The sequence below is a fragment of the Macrotis lagotis genome, chromosome 5 (assembly GCF_037893015.1).
Source record: "Macrotis lagotis isolate mMagLag1 chromosome 5, bilby.v1.9.chrom.fasta, whole genome shotgun sequence".
NCBI lineage: Eukaryota > Metazoa > Chordata > Mammalia > Peramelemorphia > Peramelidae > Macrotis > Macrotis lagotis.
In genome coordinates this window covers 5,446,362-5,470,337 of record NC_133662.1, presented here as the reverse complement: position 1 = coordinate 5,470,337, position 23,976 = coordinate 5,446,362, and the positions used below count along the sequence as shown (strand labels likewise).

At 40.0% G+C, this 23,976-nt stretch overlaps 1 protein-coding gene and 1 long non-coding RNA gene across 2 annotated transcripts in view; one reads left to right on the top strand and one right to left on the bottom strand.

Moving 5' to 3' along the window:
- LOC141523384 (uncharacterized) overlaps positions 1-23,976 on the top strand; it is a 97,828-nt gene that overhangs the window by 2,823 nt on the left and 71,029 nt on the right. The window contains exon 2 of the long non-coding RNA XR_012478480.1: positions 10,121-10,289. This is a non-coding gene — a long non-coding RNA (uncharacterized LOC141523384). The remainder of the gene's footprint in view (positions 1-10,120; positions 10,290-23,976) is intronic.
- On the bottom strand, positions 12,041-20,027 carry MLN (motilin). The gene is made up of 4 exons (XM_074236531.1): positions 19,911-20,027; positions 16,315-16,428; positions 13,104-13,212; positions 12,041-12,193 (listed from the first exon to the last, which is right to left on the bottom strand). Exons 1-4 carry the CDS (start codon positions 20,025-20,027, stop codon positions 12,186-12,188), a joined length of 348 nt encoding a protein of 115 aa, XP_074092632.1. The 3' UTR covers positions 12,041-12,185.

Sequence of the window (23,976 nt, the reverse complement as noted above, 5' to 3'; positions counted from 1 at the left end):
GTGTCTCTGTCTGTCTGTCTGTCTGTCTCTCTGTGTGTCTCTGTCTGTCTGTCTCTCTCTAGATATATATATGTGTGTGTGTATGTCTCTGCCTGACTGCCTGTCTGTCTCTCTCTATGTGTGTGTGTGTGTATGTCTCTGCCTGTCTGTCTCTTTGTGTGTGTGTCTGTTTGTCTCTGTCTCTCTCTCTGTCTCTCTCTCTGTCTCTCTCTCTCTCTCTATATATATATATATATATATAGGTATATATGTGTGTGTGTGCGTGTGTGTGTGTGTGTGTCTATATGTATCTGCCTGCCTGCCTGTCTGTCTGTCTTCCCTGCCTGCCTGTCTATCTGTCTGCCCTGCCTGTATATATGTCTGTGCTTCTGCCTGCCTCTGTCTGTCTTTCCCATCTTTGTATGCTTGAGGCAGAAGGCCCAACTAGGTTAGGTGACTGATCCAAAGTGACACAGCTGATAAGTGGCAGAGTTCCAGGACTGCTTTAGCAGTCATAACTGTTCAGAATTGTAACCTTGGGGAGGTAGGAGGCTGAGTTCAAACCCTCTCCCTCCCTTCCTTTTTGGGGAGCCTGTAACCTTGGTTCATTTGTTCTTGCCCTCCTCATCCCTTCTCAGGCCTCTATTGTCAAGGAGCTAAGAATACCTGCAGGGGTAGTCTGGCACTGGTTATCCTTTCAGAGTAATTCATAGGATATGCTATTGCCAGTCTCCAAATGGAGCCACCATCCATCCAACCATTCAGTCATTATTTGAGAAATATTTGTATGGATACAGAGTTAAATATCACTAAAATCCTTTCATCATGGCATGGGAGATGACTGATAATAGGCTATGCCAGCAGGGAGCACAATATGACAGGACTTGTCCAACTTGACTGTGGAGAGACTTCAGGGGACATCATCCACTCCATAGCTTTGGAGAGGCTCATCAGTGGAGAGGAAAAGCTGTTTGTCTCCTGTGACTCATAGGGCCAAAGACTTAACATTTAGTAATACCTCTTCTCTTATCAATACAAAAACAAAAGCAGGCAAGCAAATAAAAAAAGAGAATCTTATTTTAAGTGACTTGTTCAAGGTCAATCAGTTGTTTTTATACTTTGTTCTCAAGGTTTTCTGATTCTAAATCAAAGACTTGCCCATTATACCATGCTGCATAAAGACTATTAAAAATACCATCTAGCAAGGACTGTAAGGAGAGCAAAGACATTTGGAGCAATATACTTTCCTCAGTTTCCTGGGTTTGAATCCTGGCTTCTATACTGGCAGTACCACCTCCCTACAAACTATTTTTTTTCTTGTTTTTTTTTTTCCTACAAACTAACTTCTCTGGACTTCTGTTTTCTCACTTATAAAATTAGAAGGTTGGACTTTATTACCTCTAAAATCTCATCCAGCTCTAAATTGGTGATCTATGACTTTTCTCTATAAAATGAGGGGTAAGGATTAGGTGACCCCCTTGGGATTAAAATCCTGTCATCCAGCTCTCATTGCCATCTTCATTCCATTCATCTCCTTCTGTTCCCACCCCTACTCCTCCTTCATTCCCATTATATCCTTTCCTCCTTCCCTCCTAGGCCCATCATGCATTGCCATAGGGCCGGGGACTAGAGTAGATGCTTTATATTCCTGCTACTTTGTGTACCACAGGAGGACTCCAACACTGGTCACAATTGCAGAGAAAATTATAGTCTTAGGCTGGTCAGGCTTCTGTTGTTAGCCTCCAAATCTCTCCTGACTTAGCGGCTCCCATGTGGTGTGATTTCTCTCACCAAGTGTTGTTTTCCTTTTCTCTGCCTGTGTTTGTATGGAATGCCATGAATTTGATATAGTGATTGCCTAACACATATACCACACAATAGTATTTTATTTCTTTCCAAAGCCCTGTTTGCATGACAAATGAGTTGGTAACATTTATGCAATTCTTTGAAGCTGTGCAGTTCAGTGTATAAAGAATGAGTTTTGGGGGCATCATACTGCCCTGTTATTTTAAGGGCATGAGACTGATGGCTTAAACAAAGTTAATAAACAGCAATTGGCAGAATGATGGTATCTGTCATCAGATAAGCTTCCAGGATGCCTAAGTAAATAAATAAATAAACAGATACTGGGCCTGAGCCACTCCCACAGGGCATAGGATGTTGCTTTCTTGCATCTGAGGCTGCTGACTTGTACAACCACAGCCCAAGAGACATATGATCTGAAGTCCTTCCTGGACTGACTATAAAGATTCCCTCACTGACAAGAACTCTATAGTTACTACAGATAGATCTGAGAACTTTCACAACTGTGGCTCTTCATCACATGTAGCTTTATATCTTACCTCTCCAGATCAGTGTATCCCCAACCCATCATTTATTTCTGTCGCATTTATTTCTGTTGCTTATTTGCTTACCAGGTACTCATGCTCTGCTCCATTGTTTCAGATTTTATTTTATCATATGGCTCAATCCAAGCAAACATAGTATTAAACATATGTGCAAAGCATTGTGCTAGCACTGGGAATACATAAATAGATTTCATTTAAGGAGCTTATATTCTACTTGTGGGGGGGGGGAAGATATGTACCCAAATAATTATGATAGTGGAATCTTAGGGTCATAGATATAGAATTAGGTAGGTGTCCTCCCTGCTCCCTACATGAGTAAACTCAGATCCGGTGAGATTTAATGAATTCCCTAATGTCAGAGCTGTATGTAGCAGAATATGAAATTGCAATTTTGATTCCAGAACAATGTACATTTTATGGCAAAGGACTAGTCCTTTTTAAGTGCAAAGGACTAGTCCTATCGAAATTCTACAAGAAATTTGAGGAAATTTGGGCTGTCACCTACACCTGAGAATATCAGCTATCTTCATGGAGAAGAGAGTAACTAAGTTGAACTTTGACTGAAAGGAGGGATTTAACAGAAATCTATTGGGGCAGCTAGATGGTGCAGTGTATAGAGCATTGGCCTTGGAGTCAAGAGGACCTGAGTTCAAATCCTGCCTCAGACACTTAGTAATGACCTAGCTGTGTGACCTTGGGCAAGTCACTTAACCCCACTGCCTTGTAACCCCCCCCAAAAAAAACAAAACAGAAATGTATGTGTTTGGGAGTACATTACATGAGTAGGGAGTAGATTGGGATGGGATAGTATGTCAGATCCTTTAGTTCTTTTTAATCTTAATTGTATTTTATTTTTGCCAGTTACATATGAAGATAGTTTTCAACATTCATTTTTGTAAAATTTTGAGTTCCAAATTTTTCTCCCTCCTTCCCTTCCTTCTTTCTCCCTCCTCAAGATCATAAGCAATCTAGTATTAGTATAAGTTGATGATGATGATAGGATGAGGATAATGATGATGATAAGGATTTTTGTCCTTTTTTGAAGAAGACCATGACATCAGGGAGGTGATTCCATGTCAAGTATGTGATTTGAGTGATGGATTTGAGTGAAGGGATACTGTGCTAAGTCACCAGCCTTAATTTCTTCTCTGGTGCTATATGGGTTCTATGATCATATATGAATTAGGATAACTGAACATGTACCATCATGCTAAACATTTCTATATTATTCATTTTGTGAAAGAAGAATCAGAACAAAAGTGAAAAACCATAAGAAAGAAAAAAACAAATTAAAAATAAGTGAAAATAGTCTTCTTTGATCTGCATTCAGACTCATTAATTCTTTCTCTAGAATATGGATGGTGTTTTTCATCATGAGTCTTTTCAAACTGTCTTGGATCCTTGTATTGTCAAAAAGAACTAAGTCTATCATAGTTGATAATCACACAATTTTACTGTTACAGTGGTTCTGCTCAAATCAGAATGATTTCTTAGGTTCATAGATTTAGAATTGTATAGGACCTCAGAAGCCATCTAGGTCAATCTCCTCTGTTTACAAATAAGGAAAATGAGGCCTAGGGAAGTTGAATGACTTGCCTGAAATCACATGGGTAGTATGTATCAGAGGTGTGATTTCAACTCAGAACCAGTGTTTTTTCCCTGATACCACATTGTTTCTCAAAGTATATAAAAGGGAGAAAACTGTGAGATAAAACTGGAAAAATAGATTAGAGCCAGCCTAAGGAGACCTTTGATGCCAGAATCAGGATTTTATAATTTATTCAGTAGGTGGTGGGGAGATTTTGAAGGTTTTTGAATAGAAGATGGCCATGATTAGAGTGATATATTAAGAAATTTACCCGGGTAGCTATATGAAACAATTTGAAGAAGCTAAAGTTGAGTCCAGAAGACCAAGTTGGAGCCTCAACCAGTTTGGAGGTCCTCTGAGCCTAAACAAAAATGGTAGTTATGTGAAAGGGAAGAGAGGCTGAGATAGGAGAGAAAATGCAGAAGCAGAATTAAAAGGACTTGATAATGGTCAAGTATAAGGTAAGGTAAGGTAGACTGAGGAGTCAAAGCTTATATAATTTAGGAGACTGGGAGTATATATAAGATATAGAGAAGTTCCACTACCTCTGTGGAACAGCCACAAAGAAAGTGCTTCTTAACATATATAGTTTTCTTTCTACTGCCTGATCAAGTCTTTTCTTCTTTCACAGTTCCCCTAAAGATGGGTATTTGGGGTTTACTATTTTTTTTATTCTTTCTTCAAAAAGTAGGATTATAAGTCAATGTCTAACCCTATCTCTGTATTGCCTCTATATCTCTATGCATTCTCATGGACTTATGCTTTGGCCTTGTACATTCTTTGAACTGGAAATGCCTCCCGGTCCCCAAACAACATTGGCTTGCTCCCAAGGCTCCCTTTAGCCATTTTTACTAAAACAGTGTGTTTCTTACTGCTTTCCTTGATCTAACCATCAGTAATACTTCATTCACATCTTTCCAAGTCTCATTACACCTGCTTTGCTGGAGGAACTGAATTCTTTGACTTCCAGTCTGCTTGGTAATCTGCTTTCCAATCTGAAAATATCAGCATTTCACCTCACCATGATCTTTCCTGCCATAACCTATTGACAGAAGTAGATCCAAGGATCCTCAGGGGTTCTTGAAGCCTGGTTTCAGATGTGTACAATATTAGTTTAGTGCATGGGCCCATCTTTGATGTTAAGGCATATTTTAAGGCAATGGAAAAATCTTGCAAAGTCATAGGTATCATCTTCTCTGCCCTTTTTCATTCACTTTATTATTTTTTTAGGTGAACCACTCAGGTCAGGGTAGATCTTCCTGATTTATTAGAGGCAGAAATGGGAAAACAAACTTTAGTTTCTTTCTTTTTTTCTTTCTTTTTTTTTTTTTGGCAAGGCAATGGGGTTAAGTGGCTTGCCCAAGGCCACACTGCTAGGTAATTATTAAGTGTCTGAGGCCAGATTTGAACTGAGGTACTACTGACTCCAGGGCCAGTGCTCTATCAAATTTTAGTTTCTTAATCTACTTAACCACATCCAAATATTTAACACAGGTAAAATGATTCTTTTTTTTTTTTTAGGTTTTTTTTTTTTAAGGCAAATGGGGTTAAATGGCTTGCCCAAGACCACACAGCTAGGTAATTATTAAGTGTCTGAGACCAGATTTGAACCCAGGTACTCCTGCCTCCAGGGCTGGTGCCTTATCCAGTACGCCACCTAGCCGCCCCCCAAGGTAAGGTGATTCTTAAAGGAGATTCCAGTGATCCTTCCTAGCTTCTCTTAAGTTGACCTAACGGTCCAGCATAGCATAGACTTATAAGAATATTACCCATAAATCTTTTATCAAGTTATACTCTCTGTCTCTTCCTTTAAAAATCTTTATACAAATTCACAAAGATTTCAGGTGCAATGATTGCATAGAGCATCCTGTCTTTGGAATAACTAACCACCCTTTTGGCCTGCTAAACCCAGAACACCCATTCTTCCCTCCTCTCCTATTGTTAAGTTTCTCCTGGGGCTTTCATTTTTGTAGAAGAGCCCAAAGCATCCTTCATTCCCCTTTTGGCCAGATTCCTGACTTTGGATTTTCAGAATCTTGCCCCATACCAAGTCACATCATCTTCCTTCCTCCCCTTTTCCCTTCTCAGCTCCCTTTTGTGTGTTGTTTTCTTTCTTTGAACTGTAAGCTCCTTGAGGTCAGGACTGTCTTTTTTCTTGTATTTGAAATCACATTGCTTAGCTTAGAACCTGGTAAGTAATGAGTTCTTAAAAATGCCTTTTTCCTTCCTTCCTTTGCCTTTTTGTACCACTATAAAATATATCTTGAGTAGCTATAGAGAGGCTGGTGCTAGAGACTCAGGAGTACAGGGATCTTTTAAGGGGGAACAAGACCAAGTCTGGGTGAATATTGGATTTGGAGTCTGAGTTGCTGTGTTCTCCTCTGACTCTGTTGCTTTATATCTGTGTGATCTGGGTCTCAGAGAAGGCCAATAAGAAAGCTGAAATAAATAATCTCTAAGGTCCCTTCCAGCTTTTGATCTGTGAGCTGACCATCTTTATAAGCTCCCTTACCCTTTATTTGTAGGGCTTTATATGTTTCATACCATAAGGAAACAATGTGAGTTTGAGCTTGAAGGATGCAATGAAAATCTTTTCCTTTGACAGGTTTTGGTTTTTATTGATGATCTGGGAGCTATCTTATTATCTTAACCCTGACTTTTCTGCATGTTCAATTTTCATTCATTCATTCATCATTCATTCATTCATTTATTCAACAAACATGCATTAAGGTCCTATTGTGTACAGAATGCTGTATAAGGTTCTAGGGGTCATAAAAAGTTTAAATAGGAGGTGTTCTCTGCCCTTTTGTGATTTATTAGGGGATAAGACAATGCAGATAACTATAATACTTATACAGTACTTATTAATTATGAATAAATTATGCAGTTATTATATATGATAATGATAACTAGCATTTATACATTACTCTAAATTTTTTACAAGCTCTTTAGCCCTTCCACAACTCCCTGAAAGATAGGTGCTATTATTATCCCCATATTACAGATAAGGAAACTGAGGCAGACTGGTTAAATGACTTAGTAAGTATCTGAGACAGGGTTTGATTCCTAAATCCAGCTCCCCTAGATGTCCGTGTAGACATACATACATACAAGGATCTGTAAAACATTTATTCTAATAAATTGTACAAAACAAAATGCCATGTAAAGGCAGGTGAGTATAGCTGGGAGAATCAGGGGAGTTTTAAAGAGGAGGTAGTATTTAAGTTGAACTTTAAAGGATGACTAGGAATTCAATAAAAAGAGTAGGAAGGACATTTTACGTATGGAGACCATATGAACAAAGGAATGAGAAAACAAAAGACAAATTTAAGGGGCAGAGAATCGTTCAGTTTGACTGGAATATAGAATATTTAGAGGCGAGATGGTATCCCACTTGAGGTTCTTTCTTGACCCTTTACTTTTCTCTTGGTTTCCTCTCTCTGGATGGTTTTATGAGGATGACTCCCACATCTACATATCTAGTCCTCATCTCTCTCTTCCGAGGTCAGTTCCATCACTGCTTATTGGACAGTCCTTTAGGAATCTCAAACCACTTTCAAAACAGTAAATCAACACAAATCTGTTAAATAGGGATTTTGTATCAGACCTTTACCAATAAATTCAGATGAAATAATCCCTGCTCTCAAGTACCTCTTATTCTTCTGAGGAAACATCACATTCTCCTCCTCAAACTACCCTCTCCTTCAGACTTCCTTGTTTATGTGAAGGGCACTTCCTCATCTTTTCCTATTTCCTCATCCCTAATATAGAATCCATTGCAAATCAGTTGTTGATTCTGCTTTTACAAATATTTCATCCATCCATCCTTTACATCTTGCCTAGATTATTGCAGCAGCTTTTTGTCCTGTATCTTGGCTTCTGGTCTTTTCTTTTTTTAATCTTTCTTGAACACAGTTGTCAAAAGCACCTTCCTAAAGGACCTATTGGGCTATTCCACTCCTCTGCTCAAGAGATGACAGTGGCTACCCATTGCCTCAAGGAAAAAATATAAACTTCGCAACTTGGTATTCTAAAGCCACCCAGTCTGGCTGCCACCTACTTTTTCTTCTCTTCTAATTCTGTCTTCCAGCCATATGAGTCTCCTTGCTCTTCCCTGACCCTTCCATTCTATTTCCTGATTGTCCTTGCTCAGGATGTTCTTCTGGAATTCACTTACTCTGTAGTCTTGTCTTTTAGACTCCCTCACTTCTTTCAAGACTTGACTTCTATGCCACTTCTTAGCTGAAGCTTTTCCTACTCCCTAATATTTTCTGACTTTTTTTAGGTTTTTTTTTGCAAGGCAAATGGGGTTAAGTGGCTTGCCCAAGGCCACACAGCTAGGTAATTAAGTGTCTGAAGTCGGATTTGAACCCAGGTACTCCTGACTCCAGGGCCGGTGCTTTATCCATTGCGCCACCTAGCCGCCCCTCCCTAATATTTTCTAATAATAGTCTTTCTTTTTCCCTCAAATTATCATGAATATGTTTACATGTTGTGTCTCTCTAGCTCCTTGAGGGAAGAGACTGTGTTCCTATAGGCTTTGTATCCCCAGCCCTTAAAACTGTGACTTGAACATAGTGGGTATTTGATAAATGCCTGATGGATTGAATTAAATTGGAAAGGCAGAGTGGTACCAGCTTATGGAAAGCTTTCAAGGGAGTTTGAATCTTACTGAGTAGACCATGGAGAGATTCTGAATACTACTGAGCAGGGGAGTGGCTTGGCTAGATCTATTCTTTTTTTTTTTTTTTTGGCAAGGCAATGGGGTTAAGTGGCTTGCCCAAGGCCACACAGCTAGGTAATTATTAAGTGTCTGAGGTCGGATTTGAACCCAGGTACTCCTGACTCCAGGGCCGGTGCTTTTATCCACTGCACCACTTAGCCGCCCCGGCTAGATCTATTCTTAAGAAAATTTAAGAAAGATTTTTTTATAAAAGATAAGTAGGATTGCGGATAGAGAGGTAATATAATGGAGGAAGGTAGGAAGATCTGTTAGGAGGCTATATTTTTGGGTAGAAATGAGTGGTTAATGAGGACCTGACTGAGGAGGGTAACAGTGAGAAAAGAGAAAGAATGAGATTCAAATTGTGATACAACATATAGAAATAGGGAAGCCAGAAAGAGGAGCAGCTTTAGGAGTTCATAGGATCATAGATTAGAACTAGAAGAGACCTTAGAGGACATTTTGTCTGAAATTCTTATTTTTTTCGGATAAGAAAACTGAGATGCAAAAAGATTGAATGATTTACCAAAGTCATTGAGGTAGTTGATGGCAAACACAGAATCTAAACCTGTGTCTTCTGACTCTGGGTCCATTGCACCATGCTATCCCTCAGTAAAACAGAATATTCAGCTCAGTTTGAGTTCTGTCGAGTTTGGGTGCTAGTGACATCTCTCTCTCAGGTATTCAATGAAGATGGAAAATAATTAATCAGAGAAAAGTGCCAAGAATAGGTTGATAGGTGATTAAATCTTCTACTCTCTATAATCTGAATGAAAATCAAATGAAATGTGGTTCTTTTAGAGGACATCCTATTTGGTCATTCTAACACTTCACTCTCTTTGGATAAAAGCTTCTTTTGAAGCTTGACATATTTGCATTTCCATCATGATGTCAACATCAAATTGTGTACCAGAAAAGAAAAGTGAAATGCTTATAGTCTGCTTTCTTTGGGGCTTTATCTGTGATTAGATTTTACTAAATTACAGAGTACAGATATCATGCAATTACTCTTTGCTTTTAATTATTCAATTTCAAGGTAGATCTACATAGCTCAGTAATTATAAAATCAGTACCAATATGGTTACCAAGAAAATACCTGATCCATCTCCATCTTATAACCTGGAGTTTAGGTGGCCCCATAATTACCTGAGGTTCCTGGGTTGAATGTAAAGTATATATCAAAGGAATGATGTAATTGCCCTGTAATTACAAGATATTTAGACAGTGATTCCATTCCATTTAGTTAGATAAACAGAAAAGAAAGACCTGGAGAAAATTGGTGCTGACAGAACTACACTTAATCCCAGGAAGCCCTTGAGATCACTCTGTATGTCCTTAACCAATCCTGGCTAGTTTCTTATTAAGTTACCTTCTTATTTTAAGTCTGCCTGTCCTCCCTCTGCTGAGTAGAAATATGATCATTTTCTTTTGGAGTTCATGTGTTTGTTTTCTTCTTTTTTCTTCTCTTCCAACCTTGGACAGGTCCTGTGAGTAATCGAGTCCACTGTCCTGGAAACTGGATGAGCTTGTGGCTGAAAGGAATTATTTGAGCTGATCGTGGGAAATCGAACAGTGACAGGAGGAGGAAAAAGAGAATAGAGAGAAACCGACACATCTGAACAGCTGGCTGGGACACTGCATACAAATGGAGGTTGTAGCCTGTTTTCTGTTTCAGCTCATTACAGAGGAACATATCAGAGGCAGGCAGAAAGAGGGCCAGAGACACAGAAGTCCAAAATTGTTGTCTTTCTCATAGTGCTCGCTGCTGGGATCGGAAATATTCACACACTTTCAAAATATGTGGAATCCAAAGATTCTCTTTTTAAAATGACCATCATCTGGGGAGAATTTTGCAGGTGGTCCAAATTCCCTTTGTGGTTACTATTTTCTTGTTGCAACTCCACCCCCAAGAAATTGGAAAAAAATCCCTTCGAGTTGGGTGCCCAGCATGATGGATCCAGAGGTGAGCTCCCTCTGCTGGTGATGGGAGGGGGCACAGCACTGAAGCCTCAAGCTGCTGCCTTCAATGGTGGTGTAGGATCCTTGAGAGAAAGGAGACAGAGCATAGGGGGCCAGCTTGTTCCCTGCCTCTGGATGGATGTGCAGAGGAAGTTGGGAGAGGAGGAAAATCAATGTTTTTTGAATGAAAAGAGACATAGAACATTTTGTGTTAGAGCTTCTTGGAGTGTGTTACTGACAATGGAGTGAACCCGGCTGGGCCAGGGAACTCTGAACAATGATGAGGAATCTTGGACTCATTCTTTCCCAAGTGCTTCCTTTATGAGCTTCTACGCCCTTTCCCTATTTCCCCTAGTGCATCCCCTGCTGCAGCACTTACTTCTTTCCCACTTATTAGTGGGTATCATCAGGCCTTTGGCAACATTTCCTGGGAGCCTGCAGCTGGGCTGACACTGATCAGTATGTGCATTGGAAATGTGTTTGTGAGTGTGCAGTATATTAAGTTAGCATCCAGCTCTGGGTATTATATAAAGCTTTGTTTGTCCTTTAGGGAACTATGCATAGAGGCACCAAGAAAAGAAGTAGACCCTTAAGGATTCTACCTAGGATCTTGTGCCCTCTTGCTCCAGAATCTGTTCCACATTGAATGTGCCTTGAAAATTGGCTAAGATGAGATTAGATAGGTAGCAAATTCATTGTGTCTCATTGCTAGGTAACCTATGGAGTGAGAATGCTGCAGTTCCTATAAGGCACCAGTTTATAAATAAATGAACATTCATTAATGCTAAATTAAATTAGAATTACATTTTCTACTCAGTTTTGTTTAGGAGGCAGAAAAAACTGGGTTGGCTGTGTGAGTTTGCTGCTGATGCTGTATCATGGACTCACAAAGTGATAAGGATAATAATAAAATAATAATAATAATAGGAATTTTCACTTTGCTTGTGCCTTCTGATCCAAGATTTCAAAGAAAATATTAGCACTTTGCTTTTACAGGTACTTGTTGAGGCTCAGAGGCTTGCACATAAATAGTCAGGGGTAGAGTATGAGACTAGTAAGTCTCTATCTTATTGAACCTGCTCTCTTCAGGAAACAAAATTGAAATAACAGTCAGGGGACCTGAGTTCTAATCCTGTCTATTAATACCTAGCTACAAGAACCTGGTAAGTTATTTCCTCCCTTTGGACTAATTATCTTTTATAATATGAGGGGCTTGAATGTCTCTAAGATCTCTCCAGGCTTTAACATTCCATGATTCTTTGTTTAAAAGCTAATAAAATCTTAGTTATATTGCTCAAGAAATACCACCTTCTTGTGGTAAATACACACACACACACACACACAACTTGAGATCATCTTTCTCAGTATCTTTTTTTTTTAAATGCTACCTGGATTTGTCCTATGTAAATAAAAGAATAAAAGCACAATATCCTTAAACTCCACATTTTATTCAATGAAGTAAGACTTGTTTTGGATTGTGTGTTTTCTTAAATTGAAATCCAGGAGTGGATCAGGCACCTAACCATAGTTTCACTGTCGGGTTTCTAGAACATAAAGTCTTTTCCACATTCTTTGGTGGCAGAGCCCATTAGTTCACTGCAGAGAGAAACAAGAGAAATTTGTTAGCTGTTCAGTCAGCCTGTTCTTGGAGAAACCCCTACCTCCCCCTGACCCCAATCTTAAAAAAAAACATTAAACATTAAACAGCATTAAAGAAAAGCTAGAAGGAAGATCTGGCAACCTGCAAGTCTGGTTAAAGACATAGGAACTAGACTTCAGGAGTAACCATCTAAGCTCAACCTCTCAGATTTCTTTATAACCTAGGGGAAGCCTATCAACCTCTCAATTTCTTGATCTCTAACCAGGCTTCCTTTCTTCTTCCAGGGACTGTGAAAATTAATTAGTCAAATGATATCTGGTATCTGAAACTTTAGCCCAAACAGTGCCCTGAACTTCTTTCTGTAAGGCCAAATGGAATCCAAAGTTTTGACTTTCAGAATGATTGAAATAATGTAGACTTTCCCATCTAAATTCTGGCAAAAGTTGGATCTCTGGGAAATTACCTGGACATGGTTTTGTTTAGTTTAACGAAATGAAAAATAGTTCAACTAGGGGGAAGGTTGGTGAGGTTGGTATGTTGTTCACTTTTGCTTTTCCTTTCTTGACTGTCTCCATCTGCCCCCTCATTACTTTCCCCTTTCCCCCAGCTGAAGAAGGACAGAGATACCAAAACCAGGGCTTGAGAATGTTCAAACAGCCATCAGCAACAATCATTTGCTTGCAGTGGCCTGTTATTAGGCTCCCCTCAGAGATGAGGGTGCATGGGCAGGAGGAAGACAGCTTAATGTTCTTAAGTGTAAAGCAGAAAAACAAATTGCAGTCCGTAAGCAGAGCAAACCCAACTCGACTGGTGCTTCTAGAATATAAATACCCTAACAGCCCTGACGGGGAGGAGGCGGAGGGGCGGGAGGACAGGAACTGAAACTCAGAAACTCAGAATCCTTACCATTCTGGGTGGACAGCAACACCTCAGTCAGCAGCTCTTCCAGGACGCCCCGATATTTTTCCAGCTGCCTGGAGTTCATCCTTATTCCAATTTCTACAGGAGCAGTCAGCTGTGAAATAAGGCAGAGTTAACAAGAAAGGAATATGCACAGAGAGAGTGGTTAACCCCTGGGTGCCCTACAGGTAGAAGGAGGGATTGACTCTAAGGGACTAGGCATATCTTTCTTGTTTCCTTTGGGGCTTTCTCTGTGCTGCTGATTGCTTTTAGGTAGACATTCTTTCTGTAGCCATGGGGATAGCTAGAAATTGAAGAGCCCCTTTGGTGCTGTGTTTTTAAACTAGGGTGCCAGACTCACTGGCATATTGCCTACGGGTACAGCAGAGAAACTACTCTGTTGATTTTATTAACAGGATAAACGAACTTCCTTTGGTGGCAGATGATTTTGTGTGTGTGTGTGTGTGTGCATGCACACACACACACAAACATACATGTGCCTCCCCACCTTCCATGCAGGAAAGAGAGCTCTATGAACTTATTAGGGGAGAGACTGTACTCTCAAGAGGTGAGATGCAGTCCAGGTGGATCACATTTAGTGGAGCCTTGGCAGACCCTGGGCTGAGGAGTGATCAGAAGTGAGACTGACAGGTTTAAAGCAGAAAGGCTGATGTGCAAATCTGGCCCAAACAGCAGCCAACAGACCTGGAGGGTGGTGCAGAAGGGAGAGGGAGTGAACCTTTAAGTCAGGGATGTAATAGACTCTGATTTGCAAAACCATAAAATGTCAGAAGTAAAAGGGACTTTAGAATATGTTAAATATATTAAAGAATGATGGAGCTGGAAGGGACCTTAGACACCATCTAGCCCAATTCTAATATTTTATAAAAGAGGAAATTGAGACTCAAAGAAATAAATGGGAGAATTTGTGGATAAGGGCACTTGAGGCAAAAGACACTCTTTTCTGATTCTTGAGGACCTAGACTAGTCTAGTTTAGAATTCTGGAATCTCAAGGCTAGAAGAGGCCTCAGAGATATCTTTCTCATTTAGCTTCTTAATTCTACAGAGGATCAAATGGAGAATGAGAGAGGTGTGTGACTTGCTTAAGGTAACAGAGCAAATTAGTGGCAGGTCCAGGACTAGAGACTAGGGTTATTTTTTATTATGTTATGATGTATGCCTCTCTTGCACTGAACTCACAGCTAATCTCACAGCTCTATAGGGAAGGACTTATGTCTCCAAGAAGCAGTGCTGAGATTCAAAAGGTTCCCTTAATTTCTTGAGAGGATTCCCTTGAGAGAATTTCTGCAGCCTAAGTCTATCAGTTCTCATATCCCATACCACACACATTTCCTGGCTATTGACATAGACTTGAGGTATGCTGCATGAATCATCCATAATGTGGGATTAATAGATGACAGTAGAAAGCAATTATCTCCAGAACTTTTACTTTATACTGTCCTCCTGCCACAGTTAAATCCTCAGGGCAGTTGTACTTTAGAGCAATGGAAAGAGTACTGGGCTGGAAGTCAGTATTAATTCGCTGTGTGACCTCAAGCAACTCACTCCCTCTCTCTGAGTCTCAATTTCTTCCTTTGTCAAATTAAAGCTTTGTATTGATGGTTTCTAAGGTTCATTTTAGTTCTGACACTCCTTGATTCTCAAGCAGCCTGACCTTTTAACTTTTGTTTATATCTGTCAGATTATAACAACTTGTTCTTATTGAGAATAGTATAATATAGTAAAAAGCCTGGGAATCCAGCAGGAATCAGAAAATCTGACTCCTAGCCCTGGTTCTTCCAAAAACAGGCTATTTTATACAAGACACTTTACCTCCTTAGCCCTTAATTTCCTCTTCTGTCAAGTGGGGGTGTTGGTATTTGGGTCACTTCTAAGGTCCTTCTAGTTCTGAGCATCAGCCAGACCTTCAAATGAACTAGGCCCTCTCTCCTTAGTCACTATATTATTGGACTTTGCTCAGAGGGTATTTGATGGAATGGGAAAAAGCACTAGATTTGGAATTAGGGGCTTGTGCTTGAATCCCTGTGTTAGTGTAGTAGTAACTCTGATTATCTGCTGTTATGGACTGGGATTTGATTAATTCCCTTATTTGAGAGGCAATGGAAAATGCTGGAATTGGAGTCCAAGGGTCTTGAGTTTGATTTCTGATTCTACTCTTACTAGTACTGTGAGCTGGTTTGAGCAAATTATTTAATTTCTCTGGGTCAAAATGGTTTCCTCCTTTGTAAAATGGGGGGGGGATTAGACTAGATGACCTCAAGATGTTTTCCTGGAACTGGGAATGAAGATAATAATGCTTGTCTTTCATTTTTGAAGACCATGACATCAGAGAGGTGATGTCATGACAAGTATCTGATTTGGATTTGAGTGGGGGTGTGTGTGCAATAGCCTCACTTTCTCCTCCAGAGCATCTGGGCCCAGTAGCCAGATGTGAATCAGGATGATTGGAGATGGCCCTGGATGTGAGACCATCAGGGTTATATGACTTGCCCAAGGTCACACAGCTAGTAAGTGGCAAGTCTGAGGCTGGATTCAAACTCCGGCCCTCCTGACTCCAAGGCCAGTGCTCTATTGACTGTGCCACCTAGCTGTCCTTAGCTAGCCTGAAGAAAAGAAGACTTGGAGGGCATATAATATCATTTTTCAAGTATTGGAAGATCTGTTGTATGGAGGAGGGATTAGACTGATTTGGTTTGTCTACAGAAAGCAGAACTCTGAGCAGTGGGTAAAAGTTTATAAAGAGGCTAATTTTGTTTCAGAGTTAGGAAAAGCTTCTGAATAATAAATGCTGTCCCCAAATGAAATGACCATTTGTCAGGTTGTTGTAGAAAGCATTCCTTTGAGTGATGGGCTGGACTAGATGATTGCCTGAAGTCCTTTGAAATCCTATGATTCTTTGATTCCACCTCTAAATCTGTAGCACTCCCTTTGTGACCTTGAGCAAGTCACTGACTAGTTCCAGTTTCATCACCTGTAAAATGAGGGAGGTGACACTGATAGCCTCCGAGATTCAGCTCTGAAGCCTATAGCTATATATCTGTATATCTATGTATCTATAGGTACCTCAAGCATAAAGTACTAGGATGGGAGAACAATACCTCGCTGACTGAATCAATTGGTTAGTTTGTACCCCAAAGTCAAATTCCTATCCCCCAATTATCATCAGCATCAATCTTCCCTGGGCCTGATCCTTACCTTGATCATTTCATTCTCTTCCTCCTTGAAGTCCATGAGCGCCATAGAAGCCCCCTCCTCTGATCTCTGCTGCACACTCAGAGATTTCTTTTGCCCTTTATTTCTTTCCTTTTCCTGAAGGAGGCACAATAGAGCAGAAAATTACTCACTACCCCTCCTTACTGGTAATCCCTCTCTATGTCCTTTCATCTCCGACCACTAATAGCCCAGTAGCTGCCCTTAGCAAAGGATTCCCTTAGAGTACTGCAAAATATGTAGCCAGCTCAGGAATCTCAGTGGGGGTGGGGGGTGGGGGGTGGGCAAGCATCTCCCCCTCCCATTACCCTAACCACCCTGCAGGTATCCTGGGTGGGGACAATTACAAAATCCAGAAATAGTTCAGTTCAGAAATAGTCCATGGGGTTGAGCAGCCAAGAGGTGCTGGAATATTGTTCATTTCTACTTAATGCATTGCACTCTGATTGTTGTTGTTAATTAAGTTAAAATACTTAAAATAATTGTCGCCTTTTGTGCATATTAAGTAGGAAAAAAATGTGTTTTGAGCGAGGAGCCTATAAAGATCAGGAGAAAGACAGAGCAGCCTGTGTGGGAGCTGGAAGGGAGGGGGGGAAGTGGCCCGGGTGTGCCGAGTCCCTGGGAGGTGATTTATAGGAGCCAAGACAGAGAGATGAATTATGGAGGAAGGAGATTGCAGCTTCTTCATAAAATTCCCTGCGCCTTGCAATTACGAGGAGAAAAACCATAGAGCAGATTAATGTAAAGTGTCCTTTAGTTGCCGTTTTGCTATTTTATGTTCTACTGAGTTTGACTGTTTCAGTCCAACCCCAAATCTTGCATGGTGTCCTTCTCCCAAGGTCCCTGAGCACTGTAGATCAGATACATCCCAGCCTTTTATAATTCCTTTGGTTTCTATAATGACCCTCTTAGGATTCCTCTCTAGGCATGTCTTCAGATGTGGCTATTCCAGTGCAATTGATCTACCCTTCAGTAGAGTACACTAACATTTGTTGTGACAGCGCCTTAAAGAAGCCATCAGAGCTGCTCCTTGCCATCTTCATTCCTCTCCAAAAGAAGGGCTTTGAATGCCACCTCAAAGAGTTGCTGTTTTCATCTGGGATCCGCAGAATGTCCCCCTTTCTTTCTGCTTGTACCTTCCATATCACACATGCCACAAGGGAGATTTGGGCAAGGAGACAGGCCTCTGTGGTGCCAGCAGATTTTGTATGTTTTTCTTTCTGTGTTGGAGCCTCAAGCTCAGTCAGGAAAAGGGCTCGGGGACATGGTGAGAGAAATGAGATGCATTGTCTGAGTTTCATCCCATCAGGTTCTGAGGTTACCGGATTAAGAGAGCACAAGAGGTCGCCTTACAGATGCCATCACAGGGTATCAAGCCAAGAGTTAGAGGAAACAGGAAGGAAGAGCAGTATGCTCTCCTAGGCCCAGGGTTTAGACTCAGGAGAATGCATTAATAAGATCCTGCTTATTACTTATGTATTGCCTTGGGTGAGTCACTTGTAGATAGGAAAATCTGCGTATTCTGAGTTCAGAAGACCTGGTTTCAAATTCTACTTGTTAGACCTTGGGTAAGCCAACTTCCCCATCCCTGAAATTTAGTTTTCTTATACAATGAATGAGGTTGGATTAGATAATCTCTAAATCCCCTTCCAGCTCCAAATTTATGATTTGATTATCTATGATCTAACCTCTAAGAGCCTCAGTTTCCTCATTTGTAAAATGAGAATGATAATGCTTCCCTCACACAGTTATAAAAATTGCTTTGTGTCCCCCCTCCCCCCCCCCTTTTTAACACCTGGGCCTGTGACTTTTATCAATGTAGGACACTCTACATGAAAATTCCTTACACTGATTCACTTCACCCATTCCTCTATAACTTAAAATCTTAGAGAGCTGCCTGGAGTATACTGAGTAAGAGGGAGGTAGCTGGTTTCTGTCAGACAGAGAATTTGATCTCAGGTCTTCTGACTCCAGTCTACCAACCATGTACCTCTTGCATTCTTTAAATGCTTTGTAAACATATGTTGCTTCCATCATATGGTATTCTTTTTCTTATGTAGGGTGTATTGTCTTATTTTCATCAGACATGCCCTTTATTGGCTTGGGTTTTGGTAGATATGAAGAAATCCTTCTACTTCTGGGAGCATTAGGAAGCTATCTTTTTTGACTCTGTGAATTTTTTTATTTTTTTATTTTTTTAGGTTTTTTTGCAAGGCAAATGGGGTTAAGTGGCTTGCCCAAGGCCACACAGCTAGGTAATTATTAAGTGTCTGAGACTAGATTTGAACCCAGGTACTCCTGACTCCAGGGCTGGTGCTTTATACATTGTGCCACCTAGCCTCCCCATGACTGTGACTTTTCAAACAACATTTTCCTAGATTTCAAATGTCATCCCTCCCTCTTGTTTCCCTACACATGCATGCCTTGCTTCCTACTAGTTTGGGAATGATCTTGCCATCCTATGAACTCTGACAGTCCTTACTGGTTATTCTACAACTTTCTTGGAATTTGGATATTGGGTATTGCCACTTAGTTTTCCCCGAGTTTTCCGTCTTGTCTCTCCAGGTATATTGTAAGCTCCTTGAGGGCAGGAGTTTTGTCCTGTGTCCTTCTACAGTGCCAAACACATATTAGATGCTCACAAAATAGTGGCTATATTATTTATGTTTTTCTCCAGAGGATGGGAAGAGACAGAAAAAAGGTGAAAAATCACATTGTTCATAATAATAATAGTTTGTCCTTAATTTTCTAAGGAGGACCATGAAATCAGGGAAGTGATGCCATGACAAGTATGTGAATTGGATTTGAGTGAGGGGGGTGCTATGCTAAATCACTAGCCTTACTTTCTCATCTAGAGCTATCTGGGTCTAGAGGCCAGCTATGAATCAGGATGGCTGGAGATGGCCCTGGTTGTGGGGCAATTAGAGTTAAGTGATTTGTCCAAGGTCACACAGCTAGTAAGTGGAAAGCTAGTAAGTGTCTGAGGCCAGATTTGGATTCCTGTCCTCCTGAATCTAAAGCCAGGGCTCTATCCACTATGCTACTGAGCTGCCAAACATTGTTCATACCCTATCAGCAACACTAGTGAAAGATTTAGTCCACAAGGATATTGGAATTCTTGGTCAAAATAAAATTTTGGGGTGATCTGTTTCATATACTCATGCTCTCCTTCCCTCTTGTTGGCATGGACAATTCAAAGAAAATGGCATAGAGGTACATTTGCTATATAAAGGGAAGGCCAGAGATGTATTGGAGCCAGCTCTTACTAATTAGCTTGAGAAAGCCCATTATTAAACTTTCAGTATGAACATTTACCACTCAAAATGCTAGCAGGTAGGGCTTGAATTACTGTTCTTTTGATTGACTAGACTTCTTAAGACTCAAGAAAGTACTGGAGAAAATGTTAAGAATGCAGATTAAAGTTAAAAGTGTGTCAAGCATACTTCTCCTTCATCCCAGAGCCTGTTGTTAAACATTTACTAGTATGCCCATGGGGAAGGTAAACAAACTCTTAGCCTTCAGTAAAGGCTAAAAGTTGCCTTGACCAAACCAAGGGAAGTGAGCAGCAAACCCAAGTTTACCTGCATTCTCTGGACATCACTGTAGGTGAAAATGGGAACAAAGCCTTCTGTCTGGGCAGCAAGCATGGTGGCTATGTACACCACAAGCATAGTAGCTACAATCTTGCTGGACACCATCTTGGAGACTATAAACAACAAAGGGAACTGGTCTTGATACCTGGGAGAGGAAATGAGAAAGTATTCAAGTTCATTTACAATTTATAGTGTATTCCCAACTACTCTCTGAGATAGATAATACAAAATATTATTTTATACCCATCTTACAGATGAAGAAATGGAGACTCAGGTGAAAAAAGCTTACTCATAGCTTCATGACTTGAGAGTTAAGAGGGACCTTAGATTTAGACCACTCCATTAATTTTATAGATGTGAGAACAGATCCAGAGAGATTTGGTGACCAGCCCATGGTCACACAGTGAATAAGTACATGAGCTGTGATTTACAACCTAAAATCCTTTTGACCAAATCCAACTCTTTTCCCATTGTACCACTCAGCTTTTCTGAGGAGGATGGAAAAAAATCAGTGGATGTTGACCTGGGTTCCATCCTCATTTACTCGCTAGTTATATGACATTTGACAAGTTACCTCTCTTCCTTGGGTCTCTTACCTGCCTCATTTTTAAAAGAAGGACAGTACTTTACCTGCTTGTGAACATGAAACTGGATTATTTGTATTGGTGCCTGTTCCAACTTTCAGATCTATGAGAACTATCCAAAAACCTTGGGGTGGGTTCTTAACAAAAACTAAAGTATAATCATTTTCCATCTCTCTGATTCTCTCTCTTTCTGGTAGATCTCCATGGCAGCCCTGGGAGGCAGGAATCCTGGGTTCTAGTCCAGGCTTTCCCATTACTTTGGCATGTGATTTTGTTTAAATAAATTACTATTTTTAAGTTCCAATATTTTACAAAGAAATTTATTCATAATAACTGGCAAGATAGATAGTAACTCATTTTGCATATGAAGAAATTGAGAATCAGAAAAGTTCCCTTCTTTATTATACGTAGGAGTTGAACCAGACAGTTCCTAAGATCCCTTGTTCTAATTTTCAGTGATTTTATCCATTTAAGTAAGAGTGGATAGATACCATTTTCTTCAGAGAATTTTCCCCTCCCTCTGATTTCTGCAAATTTTTATGATAAAGAGATCATACACTGAGCAACACTCCTGAGTGTAGCTTATACAGATTAAAATGTAATTGAAAAAATATTTAACAAAATAAATAAAAATAGAAGATAGATAACGTTAATTTATGGTCTTCTAAGTCAGTATGAGGCCTGAAGGTATGTATGGTCTAGTGGCTCTGTTTCTGTTTATATTTGATACACTCTTGTAGAAAATCCTCCACTGGACAAGTGTTTCCTTGCCCACTCTGCTTCCATTCTGCCCCATCTGGTTGGGTTGGTTAAAGTTGGAGAATGTACTAGATGACCCCTTGAAACCTCTGTCCGGATTTAAAATTCTCCCTATTGTGCCAACATTTTCTGTCAGATGTTATAGGCTGGGTCAGAGCTCAGTGGGCATTAGGAGGAAATGACCCACAGCCCAGGGCAGCCATCTGCCTGACTCACGAAAGATCCAGATGGAGTTGACAGCAGTGATTCCCTCCAGAGAGAAGATTCAGAGTGTTCCCTCAAGCCCACTCAGATGGATGCCAAGGGCTGCTGCCCAGAATACCATCCAGGAGTCTGGGGTGGGAAACCCTTCCACTTTGGTGGGGGCAAAGCATTGGAGCAGAAATGAACATTTTCTCAGCATGTGCGTTTCTGAGCCTCCGTTTGGCAGTCATCCAGAAACAGCAGTGCTGGCAAAGCCTCCCTTCAAGCAATTGGGATTCCTTAGAGCCCTGAAAATGCACAGCAAAGTATCAGCATGGATGGAGGTGGTTCTGCCTGAGCCCTGGGGAGAGGGCCTTCCTAGGCTGAAGATCCTCCCTATGGCTAGTAAAGAAATTATGACTCCAATAGGGATGAAAAAAATCTCTGAGGTTGACATGGCTTGGGGATGTTGGTAGGTTGTTGTCTGCAGATACTTTCATTGCTAGAGTAGGGATGAGACCAAAGAAAGGATCATTGGGACCTATCAGACCTCCAGAGTCCAGGAAGACCCTATAAGATACTTAGCCTTGCTGGATGGTTTCTCTAAATTAATAGTTTACATGAACATAACACTTTGTTTATAGTTATCTCAAATCAGTCTCTTAATACTTCAAATTTTACATGCACAATTCCAATACAATCCTGCAAGATCAGCAATGGAGATCTGCTTTTACAGAAGGAGAAATAAAGGTTAACGATTGGGAAGTGGCTTGCTCAGGAGGGAGGAGCAATGTGATTTAGTGGAAAGATTTCTGACTCTGTGAAGTACAAAGCCTTGAATTTTCATTCCTGTTCAAACAATTACTAACTATATGATCTTGGACAAGTCACTTCTTTGATTCTCAATTTCTTCATATGCAAAATGAGGTTCTATCTATTTTACCAGTTATTATGAGTAAAGTTCTTTGTAAAATATTAGAACTATATAAATAGTAAATAAATATTAAAACTATAAAAATATGAGTCATTTTGTTATTATTATTGCTATTATTATTAATATTACTCAAAGCCACACTAACAAGTCACTGAGATTTGGAGTCTACTACAATATATTTCCTCTTTTGTCTATGTTTTTGCAAGGCAAATGGGGTTAAGTGCCTTGCCCAAGGCTACACAGCTAGGTAATCATTAAGTGTCTGAGGTGGATTTGAACTCAGTTACTCCTGACTCCAGGGCCAGTGTTCTATCCACTGCACCATCTAGCCGCCCCTGATGTTCTTTAATTGGAAGGGCCTCTAGGTTATGTACAAATCCCTGAGCTGTATGGACTTATAGAGTCAATTTCAATGATCTTTCAAAATAGCCCTATAGTTAGCAATTAGCCATAATCACATAGCAGCAATCATACTAGAAAGGTGGTGATATTATCTTTCATCATTTTGGGGGTTACTTTTTACTGAAGACAGCTCAAGTATTTGAAGCTCAAGACCCAAAATACTTTGGTAGTGACAGGAGTACGGATCAAGGTAGGGGGAAGTGGATCTTAGAGGCAGCCTTGCTAGAGAAGAGAAGTAATTACATTACATCTAGGGTTATCTCTCTCTCTCTCTCTCTCTCCCTGACTATTCTATCTAAGGTCAGTTCTCTTTCTCTGGCTATACCAGATAAAGAATCTCCAATAGGCTGGACCCTGACCTATCTCCATTAGCTTCAAGCTCTTGTTAATCTAGCTTCTGTAGTAAAGGAAAGCTTTGCATCTGTCTATCCTGGATTGCAAGGCTATTCTGTACATAAAATATCATCCTTCCACATGAAAGAGAATCTTCAAAGGTTGCAAATTTTTCTTCTTCATCTTGGCCTGATATATCATAAATTTGGATTCCACCTCTACAGAGGCTAGAAACCCTTTCTTCCACCCTCTGTCTTTCTGCTCCAGTCTGCTTTAGTCAGTCAAGTGAGAGTTTTTTATGTGCCTGACACTGTGCTAGGGATAACAATGGCAAAAAAAGTTCTTCCTCTTAAGAAACTCATTTTCTGATACAGAAGACAATGTGAAAACAATGCTGTACATACAAAAGGAATACAGAATAAATGGGAGGTAATTTTAGAGAAGGGGTACTATTCTCTCTAAATAATAACAGTAGTAATAATAATAATAAAAATAATAGGGGCTGTGATTTTTATTGATATAAAGAATTATCAAGTGAGGAAATTTCCTTTTCCAATACCAGTTCACATCTCTGCCACTTATAGCTTTAAAGACTTATGAGAACAATATCACTGATAGATTAAGTGCCTTGACTTGGGTCAAACAATATATCTTCCTAATTTTGAGGTTGGTTTTCTATCCACTATAATAATCTTCTAAAATAATAATAACTCACATTTCCATAGTGCCTTAAGGTTAAGAAAGCAATTCTGTGAGGTAGATGATGCAAGTATTATACATATATATATATATATATTATATATATATATATATCTCCCTATTTTATAGATGAAAAGACAAAAGATGAGAAAAATTGCCT

Excerpts from the sequence above, each read along its gene's own strand:
- MLN (XM_074236531.1), bottom strand. The coding sequence starts at position 20,027 with ATGGTGTCCAGCAAGATTGTAGCTACTATGCTTGTGGTGTACATAGCC. Across the intron at positions 16,429-19,910 it reads GTGATGTCCAGAGAATGCAG|GAAAAGGAAAGAAATAAAGG; the intron begins GTAAACTTGGGT and ends TGCCTCCTTCAG. Across the intron at positions 13,213-16,314 it reads AAGAGAATGAAATGATCAAG|CTGACTGCTCCTGTAGAAAT; the intron begins GTAAGGATCAGG and ends CTTATTTCACAG.